Source organism: Sapajus apella, unplaced genomic scaffold (assembly GCF_009761245.1).
Source record: "Sapajus apella isolate SASKATOON/1434 unplaced genomic scaffold, GSC_monkey_1.0 scaffold190, whole genome shotgun sequence".
NCBI lineage: Eukaryota > Metazoa > Chordata > Mammalia > Primates > Cebidae > Sapajus > Sapajus apella.
Genome location: NW_022437130.1, coordinates 1,120,928 through 1,145,919, shown reverse-complemented (window position 1 = coordinate 1,145,919; position 24,992 = coordinate 1,120,928). Strand labels below are relative to the sequence as shown.

The 24,992-nt window shown below is 62.5% G+C and overlaps 1 protein-coding gene across 2 annotated transcripts in view; it reads right to left on the bottom strand.

Moving 5' to 3' along the window:
* Positions 1–24,650, bottom strand: part of PLXNA1 (plexin A1) — a 54,329-nt gene extending 29,679 nt beyond the window's left edge. The window contains exons 1-8 of one of the 2 annotated variants that reach the window (XM_032269248.1): positions 24,633–24,650; positions 18,062–19,319; positions 16,269–16,451; positions 4,085–4,225; positions 2,828–2,928; positions 2,552–2,675; positions 2,317–2,470; positions 1,427–1,526 (exon numbers count right to left, since the gene is read on the bottom strand). In XM_032269248.1, coding sequence (XP_032125139.1) covers positions 1,427–1,526; positions 2,317–2,470; positions 2,552–2,675; positions 2,828–2,928; positions 4,085–4,225; positions 16,269–16,451; positions 18,062–19,300 — 2,042 coding nt within the window. In that variant the 5' untranslated portion in view covers positions 19,301–19,319; positions 24,633–24,650. Of the gene's footprint in view, positions 1–1,426; positions 1,527–2,316; positions 2,471–2,551; positions 2,676–2,827; positions 2,929–4,084; positions 4,226–16,268; positions 16,452–18,061; positions 19,610–24,632 lie in introns of those variants that run through there. The other variant, XM_032269247.1, reaches the window with a different exon arrangement.
* Between the last annotated feature and the right edge of the window lie 342 nt (positions 24,651–24,992).

Below are 24,992 nucleotides of genomic sequence, written 5' to 3'. Positions count from 1 at the left end.
ACTGACTGCTCCTGGCCTGGAAAGTTCTTCCGGCCTCCCTGACAGCTGGTCTCGCCTGCCCACCCTCCGATGCCAAGCTCTCTTTCTTCTTTGCTGCTTTTTCCTCCAGAGCCTTGATCACAACCTGACTGCCAGTCAGGCATGGCTACTTACACCAGAAATCTGTCAGTGCAACTAAGGAACTTCATTTTAAGTCTTGACTCTTTTTAACAAACTTAGATTTAAACTGTAACAGTATGTGCTGCCACGGAGCTGGACAGGGCCGTGCACGTCACCTCCCTGGCCAGAACACAGGCTCGATGGGACAGGAGCTTATCTGTTTCCCTCTGACGCACCCCAGGGTCTGCCAGGCTGGCCACTGCAGGTGCTCTGCCCACAACGCAGCCTTGCACAGGGCTGACATCTCGCCACCTCAACAGCCTCCAGGAAGACACCCCCTCCATCTACTCTCCAGGATCTTCTGACCCGCCAGCTCCCCCAACCACCCTGCTTCTCCTGCAGCCCTTGGCCCCCTCCAGGCCTCTGCCCCAGAGGTCCCCCACCCCACCTGGGACGAGACATGCTGCATCCTTGAAATCAAAAGCCTGCCTGGCTCACAGCAGTTGCTCTACAAAAGCTGTGACAGAGTCCATCTGTGAGTCAGTCAACAAAGGCATGCCTGAAAAGCCAGGCACCTCCTGTCTCTGAAGCCAAACTCTACTGCCTCAGCCTGAGCCCTCTGGGTCAGGGAAGGAGTGAGGGCTCTCCTCTGGGCTCGCAGTGGGACTCATGGAAGGCCCCCAGCTCCTCCCATCCTTCCTCTAGGGCTGGGGGTGCTCACAGACAAAATGGGCAGTAGGTATAGCAGCTGCCTCCCAGCCACGATCCCTGGGGACCTGCATAGTGGCCAGCACCAACCTAGGGGCCTGCATAGTAGCCAGCACCAACCAGAGGGGACCTGGACGCTACACTGTCTGGCAGCAGCCTGCCACACACCAGAAGCAGCAGGCACCCAAGGGCCATCTCTGGGCCCCTGCCCAGGCCCTCAAACCAGCCCTCAGCCCTCCACACCAGTACCCATGGGCCACTGTCCATACCACTGTGCCCTCGAAGCCATACATGGCTGCCTGGGGCCCTGCGCGATCCCTGTGGGGTAGGCACTGCTGCCTACTCTGACTGCTGCTACCTGGTGCACCTGCCCTGGCCTCAGGCACCCTCCGCGCTAGTGGCCTTGCCCTGGCTGGCTCCTCTACCTGCAAGCTGCTCTCATAGTGGCTCTCTTCCCTCCCTAACCACCCAGCCTCAGGAGTCCCAGCCATGGAATCACCATCTGCTGCCTAGCCACACAAGGGCATGTCAGCAGACAGCAAGCACAGTGGGACCACAGGGACGGGGATGTGCCAAGTAGCCCAGGACCAGGTGGGTGGAGGGGCCCAGAGACACTCACGACTGGTGGACGCTGCAGTTGTAGAAGACAAAGTCCACAGACGCGAACTTCTTCCCCGTCTCCTTGGACTTCAGGTAGAGTTTCACCACCCGCTGGTCTCCTGCAGGAGCAGCACGGCCAAGTCACCAGGATCCAGGGCAAGCCCAGACAGGGGAACAACTTGCCCAGGGACCCTCTAAGCTGCTACCGACAGTCGCATCAAACATGCCTCCATCCCCCTCGGCCCCCAGGTGACCGAGACCTGGGATCTGCTCTGCTTGCCTTCTGCACAGTAGTGTAAGGGGCTGGGAACCATGAAGCCCTCCACATGCCCATAGCCTGCCTGCTCCTGAGGAAGGCCCTGCAGAGCGACTGCCCAATGGGCTGTGGCAGCCAGCGAGGTCCTGCACCCCAAATCCCACGACTCTGTCCCCCATCCAACCTGTGCCCCACGTGGCCCACCCCTCACCCACTCCCATTTCCAGCCTGCAAACCCCCCAAAACCCCAGGTCTCCACCATGTGGTCCTTTCATTTCACCTACCCTGCCCTGCTCTTCCACCCTCAGTCACCACAGGACACCTAAAGACCTGAACGCCAGTAGCGATAGCAATAATTATGGTAGCGGAGGTGAAGTATGCTTGTGTGTCTACGTCTATATGGTGATCCCATAGGTAAGTCCTAAGAAGGATTTACCCACTGTCTACCTCCCTGGCAGGAGGGCTGTTGCTCTGGCTGCATGCCTGGAGGGTTCCCTCCACTCTCAGACCAGCAGGTGGTGAGACCCCCTCCGTATCAGCTGTCAGAGTGTTACCAACATGCCCTTGGAACTGAACAAGGGAGGCGCTAAACAGGCGGTGACTGGATGGCAGCCCTGGGCAGGCAGCAGGCACCACTGTATGGGGCCCCTCACCCTGGCCCCGCGTGATGGGCGCCACCTCCCGGGCAGAGGGCGAGCGGCAGTGGATCCGGCCGTCCTCCAGGATGCTCTCAGATTCCGTGAAGTCCTCAAAGGAGCAGTTGACACCAGCTGAGAGGTCAGGCACGTTCCAGGCCTGCAGCACGAGCTGGGAATGCAGCAAGAGGTGTGGTGAGCAGGGTCCCCATGGCTGCCCTCCACGCCCTACCACCCAGGGCACCACACTTACCGGGACCTGGGACATGGTGACAGATACGTTGCGTGGCTGCACAGTCAGCTGCACACACTGTAGCAGGTCCGCCGCAAAGCGCTGGGGCTCGTCTGCCCGCTCACAGGCGTCCCGCCTCGAGCAGCTGAAGGCAGAGGGGCTGAGGCTGAATAGGTGGGGAGACCTATAGGGCCCACCCCCTAGATGGGGTAGAGAACTTGGGGTGGCTTACCCTGCACCAGGCTACCCCTCCCCACTTCGAGACCACCATGGCCATCCCCACCTGCCCATACTCACATGCTGTGCAGGACACACCAGCCACAGTGGGGGTCCCGTGACCCTAGACACAGCTCACAGGACGTGTACTGCACACAGCTCTCCACAGGCACCCGCGTCACCTGGGGTGGGGGAGGTGTCAGGCCCCTCCAGTCCCACTCCAGGCATCCCAGCCATCCTCACCTCCAACTCCCTACTCTCCTCTCATTAGGCCTGGGGAGGCCCTGCACTTGTTCTCAGTCTATACAGGGGTAGCTCCAGGGTCTGGTGACCCTGCCCTAGCCAAGCTAGGTCACACAGGTCAGGCCTCTGCTCTGGGAATCCAGGAGGCAGCAGCCAGAGGGAACAGTCCATATGGGGTAAGCCCATTAGAGAAGCACCTGAAGCTCCAGCCAGAGTTCCTCTCCATCTGTCTGGACTCCCTCCCAGCTCTGAGTTTCCCCAGGGATCAGTGGGCTTGGTGAGCCCCAATCCTAAGCTCCAAGGCAGGCCCAGACAACACTCAGAGGGCCAGGCACCCATGTGCAGAGCCAGGCGACTCCCCTGCAGCTCACTCTGATTCCTTGGCTCAGCCCAGCATCCCAGTGCCAATGGAGGCATGTCCCTGAGGTCCCCAGGAAGGCAGTGCCCCACTGTACCCTGGAGGGGCAGAGGAGAAGGAGGAGCCAGCCATAAGGGGAGAGAGGCCTGGCTTTAGCTGGTGTGCCCAGCCTGGCCCCACCTGCCCCATCTGCCCACTGTCCAACAGCCACAGGCCACTAGGTTGGGCCAAAAGGCAGAGGTGAACTCCAGGAAGGTCAGGCCAGGGACTCAAGTCCATGGCCTTACAGAGCTGGGCCAGGCACCAGGCCAGCCATAGGCCCCACAAGCAGACCTACTAGATAGAGACCCAGCCCTAGGCCTGAGGACTCAGGCGCCCTGCCCACCCCAAGCCCTTCAGTGACACCTGTCCTCTGAAATCACTCTCCTTCACCTATCTGTTTATGTGGTCAGGAAGTCAACAGGAGAGGGGTGAGAATTCCAAACCCAGCTCAGGAGAACATGGAGGCAGCAGTGATGTTGTGGGGTCCCTGGTGCCCAGGCTGGTTCCCCCACAGACCCAGCAAGGCCCATGAGTCTGCAGGCAGGCAGAGCACAGACCAGCTTGAAACCACTTTCACCAGGAGCCATGAGTACCTGACTTGTGATGTGGCCCCACCCCCACTGCTCGGTGACTAGACTTCCTGGCAGGAGGCCCCCCACCTTCAGCCCACACCGTCTGACTGGTGCAGCACCCACCTGCTTCTCGGTCATGGCATAGAGGTACTGGTGGTTGGGGCTGAGGACGAGGTCTCGCAGTATGGGGTTGCCCTCCTGGGCCACCACGCTCTCATAGGCCAGTGCAGGCCGGCCGCCGGGGTTCGAAAGGTCCACCAGGATCTGCAGCAGCAAGGGTCCCTAACTGGGGCTGTGCTGATACCTACTTGAGCCAGCTCTACCCCCACCAAAGGTCAGGGGTCTAAAGCCCCTCCCCGAGCTGACCAAGACATGCATGAGCAGGGAAAGCCAGGGCCAGCCACATCACTCTCCACATCCCCGGCCCCAGCCCCAGTGCAGGGCAAACTCAGACCCCAACAGGCCAGTCTGGGACCCAGCTCCTTTATCAGTCAGCAGAAGCCAGAGGGCACTGGGGCCTGGAGACAACCACAGTCCAGAGCTCACCACGGAGCAGCATAGCCACACCCAGGGAGAAGGCTGCAGGAGTCCCATGGGTGCCCAGCCATCCCTGGGGCCAGGCTGGGCTTCTGAAGGAGGAGTGTTGGTTGTTGGTGGCAGAGGCTAGGGCTCACAAGGAGTCTAGGGTGGCTGGGACCAGGAGACTCCAGGATGGGGTGTCCTGGGGGTGGGGGCATCCCGGTAAGAAGGCAGTGGAGGAGGGTGGGAGTCTCATCGGCATGGAAATGTATTCCAGATCCCAAACAAACCGGGCGTTAATTAGCCAGCTCTTCTCCTCCGCAGCTTTCGATGCTGCAAGTATTTTTAGTTGCTTTTACCAAACAAATGTATTTAATTAACAGAGAGACCCAGGGGGCTTCCCAGAGATGGGACTCTTGGGGCATGTCTGCCCAGCTGTGAGTCCAGGGCAGGCTCTCACGCTGTGGGCTGTGGCCTGCTTCCACCAGCCTGACTGGCTCCCACTCCCCAGGGGCAGCCAACCTCTCCACCTCTACCTGAGGGCAGTGGCCTGGGCCCAGACTCAGTACCCTCCTCTGTGACCTCATGGTGACAGGGCAGGGCAGGTCCAGGGCAGCAGGGCCCCACAAAAGCCCCTGGTTGGAGCCCGATCCATCAGGCCTGGGCCAAGGGCGGCCAGCCAGGGTGGGGCGCTGTGTTTCTGCGCCAAAGAGGCTGTCGGCTGGGAGAGGGGGAGGGCCGCATTCCTGAGCGCGGCGGCCACCCCCCACATCCGCTCAGCTGCCTCGCCTCCAAGCAGGCTTAAGTCAAACCAGACCCGGAAGAGTGGAGCTCAGAGCTGGGCAGGGGAGGAGGCGGCCGGGATGGCCCAACTGCAGCCATGGCCCACAGCCTCTGGAAGGAAGGACGCAGGAACAGCGGGTGGCCCAGGCATAGCCAGGCCACAGCCACCCAGTGCCCCTGCTGGTGGGGTCTGGACTTCACCCACAGTGCACCCAGTGCACTTGTGCCTGCCTGTCCTGCGGCCGCAGCAGGAATGCGAGTCCCTATTCAAAATGACCAGTGGCCCAAGGCCTGCCTGGTGGGAGCTTAGATGCCGGCACCATAAACCCCCTGCCATACTCTGGGCCAGTAGCCAGAGGGCAGGTACTCAGACCCAGGTGGATGCCAGCCAGGAACAGCCTCTGGGCCATACTGCCTGGGTCCAAACCTCTCTCTGCCTTCATTTCCCCACCTGTGAAATGGGGATGACAGACACCCTTCCTTAGACAGAGCTGTTTTGATGTTTACATGAGGACCAGGCCAGGTGTGCCAGGTGGTAACAGGGAGGACCTAGGGAGGCCAGGCCCAAAGCAATCACTGCACCTCAGCAGCCAACCACAGAGCCAGGCCAGTGGCTTATGATAGTCACCAGGCAGTGGGGACAGGAAGATGAGGAGGGCAGGAAGATGAGAAGGGCAGGACACTGCATGGGTGGGGGCTGGGGCAGGGCTGCCCAGTGTGCAGACCTGGGGCTCCAATCTGGAAGACCCAGGTTAGGGACTGTGATTCCTGCCATCTCCTCCATCCCCACAGCCCTGCAGAGATCCCCAGCGGCTTCCCACTGTGAAGCCCAGGCCCAGCTCCCCCTCCCCCACCAGCACCAGGTCTATGGCTGCTCCCCACCCCCCCCAGGCCCGGCCCCTCTTGCCCCTGGAGGAAGGGCCTCTTTGGCCTGAGCTGATGGAACCTGGCCTGGCATGCAGGGAGCACTTGAGAGGGGTCTGAACAGGCACAGGACCAGAGAGGGACCAGCCTCCCACCTCACAAAGGCCAGGGCCACTTGATGCTGGGGCCTGACCCTGGCCTGGCCTGCCAAGCATCCACCCACTCAGGGTTGGGGGCACAGATGTCACACCAAGGGGTAGAGGAAATGGGTCAGGGAAGGGCAGGTCCAGTGGGCACACCAGCTCCAAGGCAAAGAACGGTGGGCGAGGGGTGCAATGAAGGGTCATGGGGCTGGAAGAAGCCACAGGAGCCACGGGCTGGGCCCCAGGCACACCCCGCTCCAGCTGGCAGCATGCCGACCAGACAGGTGGCTCCGACAGCTGCAGCTGGGAGCACATGCGTCCAGCTGTCCATCTGCTATGTACCCATCTGTCCACCCACCTGCCCACACTGGGCCACCCCCACTCCTTCACACACTCAGGCTGGGCCCAGGAAGACAGGGCCCCAGGAGAGGCCATGGCATGGCCAGAGGGTAGTGTGAGAGAGACATTGGGGAGGCCATGGCCCAGCACACCAGGCCAGAGGATGGACGGAACGCAGAGCAAGCCGCACACTGTTCACTGAGGCGCCACAGTCCCAGCTCAGCAGGCCCCTGTGTGTGCACACATGTTCTGTGGGGCATCCAGCTAGGACAGTGGTCCCCAGGACGTGTGCCTGTGTCCCTGACAGCATTCAGGGTGAAGGGCCTGTGCAACCAATCCAGCTTCATCAGACCACAGAGACAGGAGGTAAACTGAGGCTCACACAGCACCTGCCAGAGAAACCCAGGGCCCTGGACCTGCAACTGCACCTGTGGGGAGCACAGAAGCTGCTCGCAAAGTGGGAAGGGGGAGCCAGCACCCGGCAGGAGGTGAATCGAAGAGTGCAGGGGCACAGACGGCAGGCAGGCCTGAGGCCAGAACGGCTGGCAGGACAGCAGGGCACACGCCAGCCTGGAGCCCACGTGCCGACGTCCACACCCTGGCCACAGCTGTCCACTCGTGGGCCACCCGCTTGGAGGCAGCCCACCCTCGAGGTAGCTGGACCCAAAGCCCCTCCCACAGCAGCTGGGCAGCTGGCAGAGCAAACGAGAGGCTTGACGCGTCCTGGTCGTGGGGCTGGGCCACAGGCATGCCCTGGAATCCTCCCTCAGCTGTCACCTTCCTGCTCTGCAAATCTTTCCCCAAAGACCACCCAAACCTTCCACGACTGGCCCCAACAGCCCGACCTCCCACCTCCCAGCACCAAACGGGAGCTGGCGATGCCCATGCATGCCCCCATGCCTGAGAGGGCCCTCCCCTTTACCCAAGGGGCATCAGCAGAGCCATCAGCCTCCCTGGACATGTTCCTTGGCTGCATCAGGCCCCCACCCAACCCTGGCTGGGGGGACACAGGTCATCCCACCCACTTCTACCTAGACCATCTAACCCTGGGGTCCCTGTCCTACATGCACATGGGCGAATTGACCCTGGCCTCGGAGCTGAGACTGCAGTGCAGTCCCGAGGCACGAGGTCCCCAGGCCTCTCAGTGCTGGGGCCAGGCCAGGCACAGCCCTCACTTGTGGACTGGGCACCTCCCACCGCCACAGGGCTCTCCTGGCCCTCCCCACAGACGAGGGAGCAGGTTTACTCCTTTGCCCCGAGGCACAGCAGGCAGGGCTCACTGCAGGCCCCAGGCTGGCCCTACTGGCTATACCCACTCCCATCACTGCCACAGCCCTGGCCAACTGCTGCAGGCGGGCAGCTGAGGGCCCGGCCAGGTCAGCTGTCCGTCCCGCCCAGAGTCAACAAAGGGCCCATTCTCCAGGCTGAGGGCACGCGGGGGTGCTGGGAGGATGTCTGGGCCGCTCAGGCTATGTGCCAGGGCCGGCACGCGCCCCAGCCGCCGGGAAGCAGGGGGCTGCCTGGCTTGGCCCTGACCTGGCAAGAGGAGTTGCCCAGTTCTGCCCAACCCACGATGGCAGCCAGGGGCCTGGCCCTCCCCCTGCCTGTGCGACAGGCTTGCACCTGTGGAGCTGCTGTCTGGCTCTAGGGCTGGGGGAAGGACAGGATGAGGTGGGGACAGGCAGACCAAGGGCAGCAGCTAGGGAGGCGGCCACAAGTAGAGGCCTCACATGCCTCTCAGCCATTCTGCAGAAGCAGCTGCCAAACCTGTTCTTAGTGTGAGGTGGTCCCAGGAAGGGCTGTTCCAGGGGCAGGAGCTCTGCTGCCCTCTCTTCTCAGGATCCCCCACAGGGCACAGAGCCCATCTGCCTCTCCCCTTCCCGGCCAGGACGGCATGGCTGAGGTAGTCCCCAGTGGACCCACTCCTGAACCCTCGTCACCCCTCACAGGACTGCTCCTTCCTCCGGCTAGGGACAGGTTCTAGACCTCCTTCCTGGTCCCCGTCACTCTCAGAAAGGCCAGGAGGAATTTCATACTGGAAAAGCAATTAGTGATTTCCTCTTGCCAGTAATTGGGTAATTAAAGCAGGATTTGCAGGAAGCCTGAGGGCTGGAATCGGGCCAGACACACCTGTTGGGGGAGAGGGTGTCCCAGGAATCCCATCTTTTCTACCCCCAACCCTCAACACACAGGGAAGAGTAGGGAGCAAGGTCAGGGTCCTGGCAGGTGGAGGACAGCAAGGGCTGCCTTAGACGGGCTCCAGCCTGCCCCAGCAGCAACCACTCAGCAAGGAGTGGACCTGCCAAACCCCTGGTCTCATCTGCTAACATCCACCTCACAGAGCTGTGTGAGAACTCAGGAGCTCATGGTTCCAAAGGGGAAGGCAAGCATGTTTGCTTGGCCCTGTGGGAGGGCAGATGTGCACAGCTATCTGGGGAACCTAGCTCCCTCCTGGCAAGGCCACACCTGGCAGGGCCACCATGAGCCACTGTAGACTGCACCGCCTCAGTCACACACTGGGGATTGGCCAGGGTCCTGCCACAGCCAGGCTGTCACCAGCACGGGTCCTTCGGTGGTGCAGGCAGCAGGGACCATCTGTCCCAATGTCTTCTCTCAAACCCACCAGCCGCCTGATGCCCTCTCCTCCATCCTGTGACCTCAATGCCACCTCCAGCCCTGACCCTAGTGCCACCCCAGGGCCCTGGGCCCTCAAAGACCCACACCCCCCATCCAGCTGGTCCTCCCACCTTCTCGGGTGAAGCAACCCACCTCACAAGCACAGTGTCCCCGAGGCAGCCACCAAAACCCCAAAAGGCATAGTGCGATTCCCAGTATGCACTGGTGCACCTCTGAGCTTTGGCCCTCCAGTTCCTTGTCCCCAGAGCACCTTTCCAGCAGACCACCCAGCCCCGGGGTTGTTCCAGCCTCCATAGACACTGCACGCTGCCAGGGGCTCCTATACTGTGGTTCTTGCTGTGGTTGAGTCTGTCTGCCTGTGGGGGAAGGGGAATGCCCAGTGTGGGCATTCAAGAGGCCGGCCCTGCCAGGCTGACCATGAGCCCAAGCACACACAGGACAGGGCATGAGGAAGCCACCACTGCCTCCACCTTATCAAAGATGTCGAGGGGTCCATGTCCAGGCTTAGGCCTGACTGGCAGGGCCCTCTGTGCGTGCCCCATGGGTGGCCCTACTGGCTGCAGGGGAGCAGAAGCAATGCTTGTGCACCCTCGCGTGCCACCAGCCCTGGGACAGTACTCATTATGCCCACAGGACAAACGGGATATCCCTCCCTGATTCCTCGTGGCTCAGCCCACAGTGGCCAACCACGCACAGGAGAGTTAGAAAGGAGGCGGCACATGCTCACCAGGAAGCACAGGGGTCAGCACGTCACCGTGCAGGGTCCCCCCAAGGGGCCTGGGACTGCTGGCCTAGGTGGGCAGTGGCAGTACACACTCAGGTCTCGCAGAGAGCAGTGGCCACCACGGGCAGTTGGCTCCACCCCATCCCAAGAAGACACTGGTGGGGACACAGCATAGACGGACCCAGCAGCCTACCCAGGAGCACCCACTGCATGCTGCTGGGCACTGCCACAGGCCCCCACCAAGTCCTCCAGCAGCAGCAGAGGCAGTCCTAGAGAGTTAGGGTAGAATGACAACAGAAGCTCCATAGCCCGGCTCCCAGGCTGAAACCCAACAGGAATCCGTCCTTCTGCCACCAGAATCCACACACAGCTGTGCTTATAACAGGCCCGCAAGGACTGGTGACACCACGGCCCTCCAGAGTGGGCAGGATACACAGGCGCGTGTGCTTGGAACACGGACATGAGGACATGGCACACACTGCTTGATGCTGACGCCAAACACAAGATGAAGACTCAACCCTAGAACCCACATAGCAGTACATGGCATCAAAGGCCGGCCAGGGCAGTCACCCTGGGGAGGGAAGGACTAGGAGGGGCTGTAAGGGATGGTGGCTACCTGTGCTTTCCTGTGACACACTCCCAATGCATGCTTCCATGTGTGTCACTTCCATGTGGCATCCATCACAGGCTGGCCATGCAGGGCCATCCTGCAGGCTTGGAAGCGGGCTGCATGCTACAGGCGCGAGGGGCATGTCCCTCAAGAACACAACAGTACAATGCAGGTTATACCTGGGAATGACTGCAGGCTTCAAGGGCAAGTCGCTGAAATCAACTCCCCTCATCCCTCCCCCCACAACACACGAGATGAAACTCAGTCTCAGAGGCAGTGGGCAGCAGCTTCCCCATGGCTAAGGGGCTGAGGACTCAGTCCTGCCATTCATCTCTCTTGGGTCAGGGCTTCTGTGGCCAGCACACTGCTTGTCCTCCTGGCTCCAGCTCTTTCAGGGCGGTCTCCCACCACATCACTGGCACAGACCCTGGACAGGGAAACTCACTGCAGACTTGAACAGGCTCAAGCTGCCAATCCTACAGTGGGCACCGGCCACCAACTTCCTTGCACTTCCGTGGGCCGTGAGATGACACTCAACTTCCAGAACTTACAAATTCCAAAATCCTGCCTGGGGTTCAAGGGGTATGGTGGGAGTGCAGAGGCCTCTAAAGCATGCTGAAAGCCTCTAGAGCAGCAGGGCCTCTAGGGGGCAGGTGTTCCTTGTCTCCAGGCAGCCCAGGAGCACAGCAGGTGCTGAGCTATCTGCAGAGGGGGGAAGACTGCTGGGCAGAGGGCACCTCCGGCACTGCCTAGGGCTCCAGGGGCTTTGCTGCAGCTCCAGGCCCTGCAGGTCACCATTCCTGGGGCTCATGGATGGCAACTAATGCCACAGGCCTCCTAAGCACTTCAGAGACCCAGCAGCTGCAAGTCCAGCCACCGCGAACTCCTAGGAGTGCCAAGGAGTGGTGTGGACCAGTCAAGGTGCAGGAGGTGCCGCAGCATGAGTCCTGAGGGGCCCATGAGCAAGGGACAGGGGCCAGCCAGGCCAGGCTGCACACAAGGTGCTGCAGCTACAGCCCCCGTGCAAGGACCTCTGAAGGGAGATGCTGTGACGGCTTATTGGGGCCAAATCCAGAAGGAACTTCAAGCCCCAAGCCTCCCTGGGGTACGCCAAGATGCAGCCAACATCGGGGAAGGAAAACAAGGCCCCAGAGGATGGGGCTTCACCAGGGTAAGCTCCAGATTAACCCGGGTGCGCCCCACAGCCCAGGTGGCTGGCTTCTCTGAGCTGCTCAAGGCCACAGGACACGTCCCTGGGCCACAAACTGGTGGCCCAAAGGGATGCTTGAGTTGGCCCTGTTACACTTTCTTAGAACATGGATTAGTTGCCAACATTTAATAATCAAGAGGTCTCACAGAAAATACAGATTTCCAGAATCTCTTGAAAAAACCAGGTGCCCAGGCAGTCAGGCCTACATTCCCAGCATGGGCAGGATGTGCCTCAGACAGAGGCCGGCTCCTTTTGCCCCACAGTGGCAGCAGGACCAGAGTAGGGCTGGCCTCGGGTGCCCTCAGCGGGCCCATAGGGCCAGGCTCTCCTGAGCTTCACTCTGAAGGGAGAACAGCACCTGCTCTGCAGGAGGCCAGGGCCTGTATTCTCTCCTCCCATGGGGGTATCTGGGCTGATGTTACAGGACTTGAACCAGGGGCTGCCCCTGGGAGCTCCTGACATGGCTGGGGTCCCCAGAGGGCACAGGAGCTGAGAGCAGGGCCCAGGAAGTTCACCGAGAGGCACTCCAGTGGGAGAGGCACCCCAGTGAGAGAGGTACCCCAATGGGAGAGGCTGCCCCTGTGGGGGCAGGGCAGGTGGTGGGCAGGGCTCTGGGGAAAGGAGAGGGGGTGGGGGCACCCCCAGTCGGCCTCACAGCTGAAGTTGGCAGGTCTTAAATTAATCGGCTACAGTTTTACACAACAACAGTTTGGCAGGGGCTGGCAAGGGGCCAGCCAAGTCCCCGGAGCTCCCCAGATACTTTTTAAAGCCCAGAAAGGACCGGCCTGGGAAAGACTGGGAGTGGTCAGCCTGGCAGACGGGCCCCTGCGTCAGGCGTGGGCTGGGGGGGTCCCCAGGGCCTGGCTCCAGCAGGCCAAGTGGAGAGGGCAGGAGGCAGGTCCCTGAGCTCCAAGAGCACAGCCAGGCCAAGCTGCCTCAGGGCAGGAGGAGCCCTGTGTGAACAGGCAGGAGGGAGTCCCAGGCCCAGCCCCTCCCCAAGACCCTGAGAGCAACAGGGAGGCGGGGCAGCCCAGGGGGTGGGGCTCAGCACAGCCCTCCTCACCCTGGCTCTGGACCCTGGACCCACAGCCAGCCCCACACCCAGGCTGGGTCAGGATGACAAGGAGAGATGAGAAGTGAAGTTCTGCTGCCCCAGGGCCCGGCCAAGAGGCCTGTATTCAGCTGGCAGGGAGCAAGCATCCTTCACAGTGGGGTAAGGCCAGAGGCCTCTCGCTGGAGCCTGCGGGACACGAACCCAGGCCCCAGAACAAATGAGGATAGATCTCCTCCTGGCCCCTTGCCCCAAACCCAGGGCACCCTTCACCCATGTGGCCTGTAGTGGGAAGTCAGGCCTGAGGGCCCCACAGTGACTAGGGAATAGGAGAAGCAGAGCGGATAAGACAGGCACCCACCCCGAAACACACCCACAGCAGTAGAGCCCCAGCCAGGTCCGAGGGCAGGAGCCAACCAAACAGCCAGGGCCCTGGGCTGTAGTGCAGGTGGGAGTGGGTAAAGAGGGGCTCCTCGGCCGGGCGCGGTGGCTCAAGCCTGTAATCCCAGCACTTTGGGAGGCCGAGGCGGGTGGATCACGAGGTCAAGAGATCGAGACCATCCTGGTCAACATGGTGAAACCCCGTCTCTACTAAAAATACAAAAAATTAGCTGGGCATGGTGGTGCGTGCCTGTAATCCCAGCTACTCAGGAGGCTGAGGCAGGAGAATTGCCTGAACCCGGGAGGCGGAGGTTGCGGTGAGCCGAGATCGCGCCATTGCACTCCAGCCTGGGTAACATGAGTGAAACTCCACCTCTAAAAAAAAAAAAAAAAAAAAAAGAGGGGCTCCTCAGAGAGAAGGTCACTGAGGAAGGGGCCTAGCTCTTGAGAACTCTGCCCAGTCTCCTTCAAGGAACCGCAGAAAGGGAGGCAAGAGCCAGCAGCCCTGAGCACCTGCCTCAAGCACTCAGTTTCCCCACCTGTCAAAAGGATGACAGGCTGCTGTGAGGCCTCTGTGGGGTGCTGGTGCACAGTCAGCACTCACCACACACCCCAGACAACAGGAGCACAGCTTGCTCAGGGCCAGACAGTGGATGGGAGAGGGCTGGGACCCACGCTGACGTGACACTGGGGTTCAAAAACCCTGCTCAGGATGTGCCCAGCTGCTAGATGGTTTAAGAACAGGTAGATTTGGGTGAAAGGGTGCAGGTGGCAGGTTCTTCACTGATATGACTGTGTCTGCATCCGGGAGGACAAAGCAGAGGTGCGCCTCACCTGGGGGGCCTATGAACAAAACTCAGACCCAAGACCCTGACTGCAGACTCTGCCAGGCCAGCAAGCCCTGGCGCAGCTGACCCCACATGCCTGCAAAGGGTACCATCCACTCATACGCAGCCCACGGCACCCAGCCCAGGCTTATTTGGGGGTGGAAGGAGGCGGTATCCAGGATGGGCACTGGGAGGCAGGTATGGGCACCTAGAGGCTCTGAAGAGAACTCAGGGCTCTGAAGGGTGGCAGCCTGTCCAGGGTCACCAGGAAGGAACTAGCCGTGTCAGGCCATGAGGATGCAGCTTTCACCTTCCCAGCTGCACCTCCCAGCAGCTGCCCACACAGCCAGGCTTGAGGCACCCGGCCCGGGAGCAAAGAACAGGCTCCACCCCTACCTACTGCCCTGAGAATGGCCCTTTTGGGACTAGGGGTGGGAGGCGGAAATGGGGAGAAGGAGTGGGGACAGGAAGAAGGGGAAGAGTTGATAGAATCTTATCCCAGAAGATTCCTCTTTCCATAGATGGGCCCAAGCCCAATTCCGAAGTTCCATGCTCCGTGCCTTAGTTTCCATCTGTGGGACTGGGGTGAGGAGACAAGGGAGACAGGCCAACTGGCACCCAGGTGAATAGCTGTGTCCTGCTGCTTCCCCAGCAAGGCTCCAACCCAAATGATGCCCCTGGGTCACAAGAGAATGAGTGCCAGGCAGCAGGAACAGGGTACGGCTGGAAGACCCTGGTCACTGGCTGGGTAACAGGCTCTGGAGTGCCCCATGAAATGTCTCCAAGCTGCTGCACTGGGCTTCCACACAAGCACGGCCCTCTGCCTGGCAAAACCAATCCCAACACCCACCCATGTGCTCGAGAGCCCTGTGTGCCTCCCAGTATGAGGAGAGGGAGTGCAGACTGGGAGGACGGGAGGGGCCTCACACCAGAGCCACAGGGCAGCACCCCACATGGGGGCCAAGAGGGAGGTCACAGCAGAGGACCTGGCTCAGGGGTCACAGGACTTCCCCCAACAGCTTCAGCCTCATAGCCATTGATAACAGAACCAACAGGACCCTGGGGCATCCCTACCCTGGGGGACCTGCAGTCAACAGCTGGGCCCCCACTAGCCCTATACCACCAGCACCCCCACCAACCCAGAGCCTGGACATCTGGCTCATTTCACAGAGGGGAAGCTGAGACTGCAGGGGATCCCGTTCCAGAGATCACAGAACCAAGGAAGGGCAGGACTCCCCACCATTCCCAGGGCAACTAACAGGGCAGAGATGGGAGGCCACTTCCAACACCAGGGACGGGGCTGAGAGCTGCCAGACCTGGTCAGGCCCAGGCCCAGCCCCACCTGCAGACACATATGGGCTCGGGGAAGCTGCATCAGCACCGGCCTCTGGTGCCTGTTATGCACCCCCAGGGCCCACTACTGCCCACTGGGTCTCTGGGATACCCAGGCACCCCTACCCTTCAGTCTTTCTGGGAGCTTCCTCCACACCAACCAGCCTGGTGCCCACCCCAGCCCAGGCAGCTCCCCTCCGCCAACGCCCTCCAGGAAGCTCTTCATTGCCTTTGTCCAGTCCACCATTCTGGGGAAGGAATGGAGAACCTTAAAGACCAGACGGCCATTCCTGCAGCACCCTGCCCTCACCCTGCCACCGTGGGGCCAGCTCAGGGCTGCAGCCCAGAGCTCCTCTAGCACCAGCCAAAGACGGGCAGGGGCACTACCCTTGCCCTGCCCTTGGCCCAGCAGAGGGGCTTGCAGGAGGCAGGGCCACGGCCTCCAGCCCGGCAGAATGCTGAGGCAGCAGACACTGGATCTCCCAGCTTGGGAGCAGGGCCCAGAGGGGAGGGGGCCATGCAGGTCTGCCCTCACCATCCACACACAGCAGCCTCCCTGGGAGGTCAGCGAGTGCCCTTGGAGAGCCGGCCCCCGCCTCAGCATCCCTGGGCCCTGCACAGGCTCCTGCATGGTCTCAAAGTATCCTTGCTTAGTGGTCCTGGGGCCAGTAATGGTCAGAGGCACAGAGAGGAGTGGGGCCCTTCAAGGTCACTGGGCCCAGTGTAGGACACACTCCTCCTGCCCCCTATATGCCAGATCTAGCCTCCCACAGCACAGAGCAGCACTGTCCCTGCCACCACCTTGGAGGGCCTCAAGCCTTTGCTCCTTCCCCAGGCAGGAACTGCCTCCCAAGCCCCCCTCCTCGCCCAGCCCACCCAGGCCTGACCTTGCGGATGCGGCCACTTCGTGTGCCGGCGAATACCACAGTGCGGCCCCGGTAGTCATAGGCAGCCACGGCAGTCAGGCCATCGTCCTTGTCCACAAACAGTGGCATCCCCTCAATGGTGACTGTGCCCCCCAGGGGCTGGTTGAAGTCCTGGCCACAGAAGTCGTCGTCGATCTGCAGGGGCTGTGGGAGGGGCAGGGTGAGAGCCACTCCCTGGGCGCCTTCTCCCGGAGGACTGGGCCTCCCTGGGCAGGGCCGGGAGTCTGGCTGCCTTTCTAGAGAGGTTGAGGGTAGCCCCCAGAAAAAATGTGTAGACAGAGAGGGTTTATTTAAGACAAGAGGGAGCAGGTCACATGTGAAAGGCAAAGGGCCGGCTCCCAGCTAAGAGCCCGAGAAAGCAATCAATAGCATGAGGTTCGGGAGCAGCTGGGGCAGCGTAGAGGGGTACTGCTCCACCACCAGGCCCAAGGAGAGGGCAGGGCAGGCGGGGAAGGGGTATGGGAAGAAGTGGGGCAGATGGTCCCTGTCTGCAGCTGGTTTGTTGGGGGGCCAGGAGGAAGGAGCGGGGGGGCTGGGCCAGGGCTGGGCCACACAGAATGAACAGGTGAGAGAGGACAGTGGGGACTGTCCCCAGGGAGGAAAAGAGCTGGTCCCAGCTTTGGGGCAGAGCACAAAGAGAGAGTGTGGTGGGGCTTCACCCAGGCTCTGCCCCTCCAAGCCTCAGTGTCTCCATCTGCATGGTACAGAGAAAACATGTGCCTTGAAAAGCCAAGGTGAAGGTGGACAACCACATCTGCCAAGCACACATGAGCCCCACCTCACACAGGCAGTGAGTGTGAGATGGAAGGGCTGAGGGGCCCTTGCGGTCCCACTCTGCCCGGGGGACAAAACCAGGATCACCTCCAGGTCAGAGATGGGAGGCTGCCGCCAGAGAGGGGCAGGTCTTCCCCTGGGCTGGCCAGCGACACCCAGCAGCAAGCACAGAAGGCCTGGCCTCAGGGGTTCCAGGTCTGGACTGAGTCTCAGTCCCTTCACTTTCCAATCTGAGCAAGGCCTCTGAGGCTGCCCAGGAGTGTGAACAAGACGCTGCCTGAAAGGCAGCAGGATAGAGGCCCAGCCTGAGCTGTGCCTTGGGATGGGTGCTGGGGGCCATGGCTCCTTGGAGTCAGGGTCACTTTCTCTGCAAGGCATGGACTGCGGCCTGCACCAGGGCACTGTCATCTCCCATTGCTGGGCAAAGGCAGAGGCCCAGCGGACAGGTGCCACCAGGGGCATGTGGGGGACACAGGCGCTCCATGGAGATGGTGTCTGGGCTCACCTGATTGATAGGGTCTGGCCCCAGCTCTGCCTCTCACTGGTTGTGTGAACTAGGGCAAGTTACCTCCCCCATCTCTCTGATCCTGTAACCTCATCTGTAGGATGGGGACAAGATGGAGCAGGAAGCATCCATCGTGGGACCAGGTACATGGCCGACACTCTGTCCGGTGTCCCACAGGGGCTGTGGACTATGCTAGCAGGGCCTCATCACCCTATCTTCTGAGGCACCAGACACCATCATGGCTGGGAACAGCCTTTGGGGCTACCACCCTGGGTCCAAACCCACTCTCTGGGGGATGGAAAAGGGCAGCCCCACCTAGCTGGGCCCTGGGGGTGGCCAAGCCAAAAGCCAGGCCTGGCACGCAGCAGGTACCGCTGGGAGTGTGTATGATACTGATGCTATTGTCCCGGCTGGGGGTGGAGGGGCAGGGACGGGGGACGGGGCCTGGGAGGAGGGGCGCCCCTGCCGCACTCACCGAGTTGATGCAGCCCAGCTCCTTGTTGAGCAGCCACGGCAGGGAGAGCTTGCCCTCACCGCGGTAGCACGACTGGATGCGCTCCTTGATCTTCTCCTTGATGGCCCTGAGCGTGAACAGGCACAGCGCGGACTCCTTGGGCGGCTTCACGCGGTTCTTTTGGCCCTGGGCGAACACAGTGAACAGCACATCCTCGTCCTCGGCCAGGCCCAGCTGGCGGGCCAGGGCACGGCCTGGCCGACTCAGGAAGGCGTCCTGCACCAGGCGGTACTCCACGCCCGCCTGCTCGCAGCCTATGGGGAACTCCACGTACGAGTAGAACTTGGGGTCGTCCACACAGAGCCGCACGATCTTGGAGGTGAAGAAGTGCTCGCCGGCAGCGTCGGGCGAGGTCAGCTGCGTGTCCAGCTGCAGCGTGAGGTAGTAGACAAACTGCTCGCTGCGGAAACTGTACACGTAGTAGATGTCAAAAGCTGGGAATTTGGACAGCGTGTCCGACGGGATCTTGAGCTGCGATGACACAAACTCATCCTGGTACACGAAGCCGAACATGTCAGCGTCCTCCTCGTTGGCCATGAGCCGGCGGCTGGACAGTGTAGGGAAGTACTCGGACTTGCCATCAATGGGCGTGCCCACAAAGAGCTTGGCCTGGCCCTGGCCTGGTGGCCCGGCAATGAGCACGCCCGCCATGCTGCCTGCCTCCCGCACACTGGACAGGTAGTGCTCCTTGCGGTGGTGTGGCTCGCCCAGCTTGAAGAGGTCATCCAGCCGCAGGAACTGGCAGATGCCCTGGGAGGCGCTGCCACAGGCCAGCAGGCGGTTAGCGGCATAGTCCAGCAGCAACAGCTTGTTGACGTTGTCCGTGCTGCCCAGGCCGTGGGGGCAGGACTGCACGCTGGGCGGCGGGTAGCACTTCTCGTTGTCCTCCACGGGGCCCGTGACGTGGGCTCGCAGCAGCGTTAGGTTCCCCGACAGCTTATAGATACGGTTCACCGCACCCACGTACACCTCGCCTGTCTGCTCGTGCACCACTAGGTGGGTGAGGCCCCAGTCGCTGGCTGAGAAGGTGCGGAAGGGGGGCTGCAGACCCCTGCCCACCCTGGGCGAGCCTGCCTCAGCCCACATGCCCGCCAGCAGTAGCAGCAGCAGCAGGAGCACCTGCAGGCTCCGTGGTGGCAGCAGCATGGCAGGCTGGGACCTCGGGCCTCGGTGCTCCGGTCCTGCTGGGGCAAGCTTCATGGCGCTGGGAGCTTCAGCCCTGGGGAAGGGGCAGGGAAGGGCATATGAATGCAGGCACAGCCCCCCACTGGCAAGCACACACCCGAACATACGTGTAGGCGTGCACATCCCATCCCATGATCTAGTGTGAGCCCTTCCTGTGCTAAGCGTGTCAACTCTATGTCCAGAAGGCAGGACCTGACCCACCAGGAGGAGCCAGGGGTGAACTGGGGCACCTCCCCAGCCTGAGGCCATGTGAGCTGTGGAGTACACCAGGTGTCCCCAGGATATCTGGCGTGAGGACACCCCATTGGCACCTGTGCCCTGCCATCAATGGCAGAAGCCAGGAACAGGGAGGTGGGAGGTGGGTGACAAGGGCCTGAGGTCTAAACTGGGACCCCAGCGGACACACCATCTGTAAAATGGGACCTAGAGAGCATCTCTCACCCAGAGCCTCCCTATGCCCTGGGGGGCAGGACCCTCCCCACAGCTCCATACTTCCAGGGTGGGCACCAGTTCCCTGCCCAAGGCTGGTAGGGACATACTCCACCACCATCCCCTAGAGAAGCTTGACACAGATGGGCTTTAGTGCTTACTCCCACCTCCAGAGCCCTGCTCTCCCCTGCACACGCCCTGACAGTCCACAGCACAGGCACCGCTGAGGACACGGAGGCCCAGGCCATGCAGGCAGCAGTTCTCACAGTGGGCAGGTGGCAGCCTGGGCTGCTCTCTGCGGGACCCCAAGCCCCATGCTGGACCTTGAGACCTGTAGTTTAGAAGCCAAGCAGTGTGTCCCACCCACATCCCCACACTAGCCAACAGGTGCCCTGCAGAACGGCCCCCTCCCAGGCTACTTGGCCCACCCAGCCCTGACTCTCAGCACTCCCACCAAGCCATCACTCCCGCTCCCAGCCTCACACCCAACTCCAGGAAAGAGGAATTCCTCCACAGGGAAGGTGGGCAGGTGCTCCCTGTACTACACCCCTCTAGTTATCCAGCCTCAGCTCCCCACCCCCACCCAGACCTGTGTGGCCCCTCCCACTCTGCTCTACATTGGCCCTCACTTCCTGGTCACACTCACTACCAAGGTCCACTGACAACCCCAAAACTCCCCAAAAGGCCCATCCCTCCTTCCTGGATTGCCAGGGCACTCAGCTCCCTCCACCAACAACCACCTACAGCCAGGCCCCTACGCAGAGGCTAGGGCCACTCTTCTGACCTGCACATGAAGTCAGCACTGTCCCAATCCTGGCAGAAGTCCCCATACCTGCCATGGCCTCCGCTGCCTCTGGAAAGGTCTCACCACCTCCTGCCCAGCAACTAGTAGCCAGGGGCTGGGCTAAATCTAGGCCCTATTACTCTGCAGCCAGGTAGCCCTGATAGGGACAGTCCCCTTTCGTAGCCTCAGTTTTCCCATTTGCAAAAGGGAGATGAAAGCTCTTCTCTCATGGATGAAAGAGGAAAGGGCATACCTGCCCACAAGGCATAGTCAGCAGCGCCACTCCCTTGGTGTCATTAAGGCCTGCTGCCCCAGATGTGCCTGATATGCTGGGGCCTCTCACCCACTCCTGGCTGGAGCTGGTCACAGCAAGGCTGAGTCCTGAGTCCTGAGCGCTGGCCTGGGCCAACCGGTTGCACACACTGTCCCTCTACTTCCAGACACCCCTTGTATGGTCTGGCCCCATTTTACAGATGGGGAAGCTGAGGCCTGAAGATGAATGCCTTCTCCAAGTCTACCAGGGAGCTGGCCACAGTCCCATCAGCCCCTGTGCCTGGTGTCCACAGGCAGAGCGCAGGGCTGCCTGCCTCTCCTCCAGGCCTCTGGGCCCACTGTCTCCACTCCCTGCCCTGGTCAGTCACCGTGGTTTCATCTGTAGCACAGGACTTGGGAAGGGTCTCTGTTACTTACTGCTCCCACTCTCCTGGCCAGAATGCCTGCCCTTTGAGAGTAGGGCCTGACTCTGGGTGGTTGCCAATGCATCCCCAAGCCAAGCTAGGCACCCAGGAAGTCAGTAAATCCCCGTGAGTGAGCAAATGAATGAAGGGTATGCAGAGGGCCAGCCAGGCCTGGGCATGGCAGCCCCCATGCTTCCTCACTCTGGCTTCACTCCCCACATACCCCCTGCCCAGGGTGTGTACAGCGCATACCCACTGCTCAGGTGGGAAAACTGAGGCTCTCAGAAGCAAAGAGCTTTGGCTAGAATCCCAGAGCAGGAACTGCAGCATGCTCCCAGCAGGTTGCCAGCTGCCTTGGCCGGACAGTGCCCCAAGAACAGCAGGGGAGGAGTCTCTGCTCCTGCCCCCACCACAGAGCTCAAGGCAGACCTGGGGGCAAGAGAACAGGCTCCTCGCAGTAGCAGTGGGGCCGGGACTGGGAGCTGAGCACACGTGAACTCCAAAGAAAACATGAATCATTCACCGTTTATCAGTTCAAAGCAGGCCTGCAATTACCAGGGGCTGGGCTCTCCCCTCCTCTGGGATAATTATACACGTCTTAATGCAATTACGGGCCCTACTTTTTATATTCAACAGGAGGGACAAGGCTAAGAAGCCACCATCTGAACTCCAGCCTGGCCCTGGGCCCTCCACCCCAAACCCCACCCTCAGCCCCACTTCCCCAAAGAGGCTGCTGGGAAGGTACTGGCCCAGGGGCACAGGGTTGCTGGGCAAGAAACCGGGAGCCCCAAGCCTACGGCTGGGTCCCTCATGCCCAGCATCTAACAAAGGCCAGTGAGAATGGTTGGCCCCACTTCTTCCACCTTACGGGCACAAGACTCGAGGCTCAGACTCAAGGTCACCCAGCTAGTCCCACCAGGGCAGGGCCCAAATCCACAGCTTCCAAAGACTGGGCCAGCCAGTCAGCCCTCAGGGCTCCACTCTCATAGGCCTGGGTCTGCCCAGGGAAAAATGCATTCATTCCAAAGCTGGGCCTGGGTGCCAGGGGGCTGGGCCAGGGCTGGGAGGGGAGAACCAGCAGATGCTGTGCTCTACTGAGGAGCAGAGCCGGCCACTGTGGCTGGGAAAGGCCTCAGGGGCCTTTCCACCTGCTCTGGGAGGACCAGGCAGCCTAAGAGCTGGTGCAGGAGGGTAGGCATTCGTGGTGGGGGTGGGGGGCAGAATAGGAGGAGCAAAGGCCTGGGGTGGGAACCGCTGGCTGTGTGCAGAGGGCAGTAAGAACGGTTGTGGCTTTTTGGCATGGCCAGAGCTGTTTGGGCTGAGGCAGAGCCAGAGCGGGGGAGGATGGACTGGCGTTGGGATGCCGACAGGGCTAGCAGGGAGAGAGAGAGGGGGAGAGGCCCACCAGCCGGCAGGCGGGCGGGCAGGAACCCCAGCCCAGGGGCTCCACTCCTGGACAGGAGGGGATCGCCGCCTGGTGGAATGCCAAGCCAGCAGTGTCTCCTTCCCTTCCCTTTCCTGGCCTGGGTAATACTACAGCTCCTTCTCACCCTGAGAAACAAAGGCCCCCAAAGCCCTCCCCACAACGAAGAGTCCAATCGCCCCAAGTTCTCTTGTGCTGGATCCTTCTATGGCTCAGGCAGGTTGGGGTGTGGGGTTGCCATCCTGCACAGTGGCTCACAACAGCAGCCCAGGGAAGGGAGCTGCTTCTGGCACCCCGCCTCCCCCATATGGGGGTCATGGGAGGTGGCCCCAGTGGCCCTGCTCCCCACTGGTCCTAGGGGATCTGGATCTGAAGGTGTTGGAGTCCTGCTCCTCAGAAAAAGTGCCCACCTTTGCGGGCCTTCCCCTGGGGTACCCTCTCCTCCAGGCCAGCTGCTCTAAGCTGCTCTGTGCACAGGGGTCTTCCTGGGGGCTCAAAACACACAGGCAATGACCTTGGGGGGCCAGGAGTCCAGCAAAGGGCTATCTGCTTTGTCCACAGGCACCTCATGTGTCTTCCACCCCCAGAGCACACACGGAGGCCACAAACCCAGGCCTCCGCCCATGCTGTACCCTCTGCCCATGCTGTCCCCTCTGCCCATGCTGTCCCCTCTGCCCAAAACGCCCTTCCTGGGCCCCACCGGCCCCCCCCCCAGGAATGGAAGCCTGGCCCTGCAGCGAATCACTGGTTCACAAGCCTGCCTCTGGCAAGAGGCTGGGTGCTCCTCAAGGGCTGGGCAGCATCTCGGTGCCCCTGGTGCGGCACCTGGCCTCTGCCGCAAGCCCCAAACTGCAGGGAGCTGAGAGGACCTGAGGCGAGCTCCTCAAGGGCCCGGGGAGCAGACAGTGCACCCCATCCCCGCACCGACCCCAAAACCGGCTACGTGTGAAAGGAGGTGGGGCAACACGGAGCAGCCTGAGCCACAGGAGCCAGGCTGAGGGGACAGAGGCTCGACCACGTCCCATCCCCCGCACACACACCCCTTTCTTTCAAGGGGCGTGGCCCCAGCACCCCACACAGGAGCCGGGGCAGCTTGCAGTCCGGGCGGCCACTTGGAGCCCCTCCCCTCCTTTCCAGGGCTGCACCTGGGATCTCATGCTGGCAGAGGGGCCTCCCTGGAGTCCCCGCTCCCCCTTCCTCTGGCAGCCCAGGATCGGCCCCGCTGCCTCCAGCTTCGCCGCACACCAGGCCCGGGACTGTCCAAGAAGCAATCGGAAGCCTCCGGGGGAAGCGGCTGACCCTGGAGAGGCCCCGAGAGGGGGAGGCCGAGGAGGCCCAAGCGGGGCGGCCTCCCGGGCGGCAACCAGCGCTCACCTCCCCACACCCTGGGCCAGAGGGGGCGGCGGCGGCGGCGGCTGAGGTCCTGGGAAGCCGCTCCAACTTCCACCCCACGCCCCAGGGCCGGCCGGGGGCTTAGCCTGCACGACCTCCTTCAGCCCCCGCGGCCTTGCCGGGTGGCTCTGATCACTGCCTGGGCCTGGCCATCCCGCCCTCGCCCGCGGCCGGCGGTCCGAGCCGAGGTCCAGCGGCCCGGCCCGGCCTGGGTACCGAAGGGGCCTCCCCGCGGGGCCGCCGCAAACTTTCTCCCCAACCTCCGTGGAGGGGCAGCGCCCGCCCCCGCCGCCCCGGAGCTGCCGCGGGGCTCGGCGGGCCCGGCCGGGGGGCGGGGAAGGCCGCGGCGCTGGGCCCCGGGCCGCTGTCCCAGCCCCGCCGCACGGGGGTGCGGTCTCTCCGCGTCGGCGCCGCGGCCGCGCCCGGACACACGCGGATGCCTGGGCCGGAGCCGCAGGGACACGCGGACCGCGGACACGCGCGCCGCAGTCTCCGCGCACACCCCCTGCATGCCGCCGCACGCGAGGGCCGCCGCTGGAGGCCGCCCCGCGCCCACCCACGGGCCGCCCGTTTCGGGACCCCTGCCCGGCCCGGCCCCCGCCCACCGTCCCGCGCCGCGGGGAAAGTTGCGCCCCGACTCACCCGCCGCCCCGGGGCGCGCCCCGCCGCCGGCCATCGCCGCGCCCAGCTGCCCGCGCCGCCGCCACCAGCCCTGCCGCAGGGCCACCGAAGCCGCGGAGGCCGCCCAGGCCGAGGCCGCCGCCGCGCCGGGGCTCCGCTGCGTGGCCGCGCAGCCGATGCCCAGCATGAATGGGGCGCCGAGCGCCGCGCGGCTGCGGACCGGCCTCGCTCTCGCCGCCCGCGGAGCGCCGCGCTGCACGCATGCGCCGCCCAGAGCCCGGGGGCGGGGCGGAGGCGGGGGCGGGGCGGAGGCGGGGCCGGCGGCGGCCTCCAGAGGGCGCTCTGCCCCGCGCCGCGCGCCTTCAAAGAGCGATAGGGCTG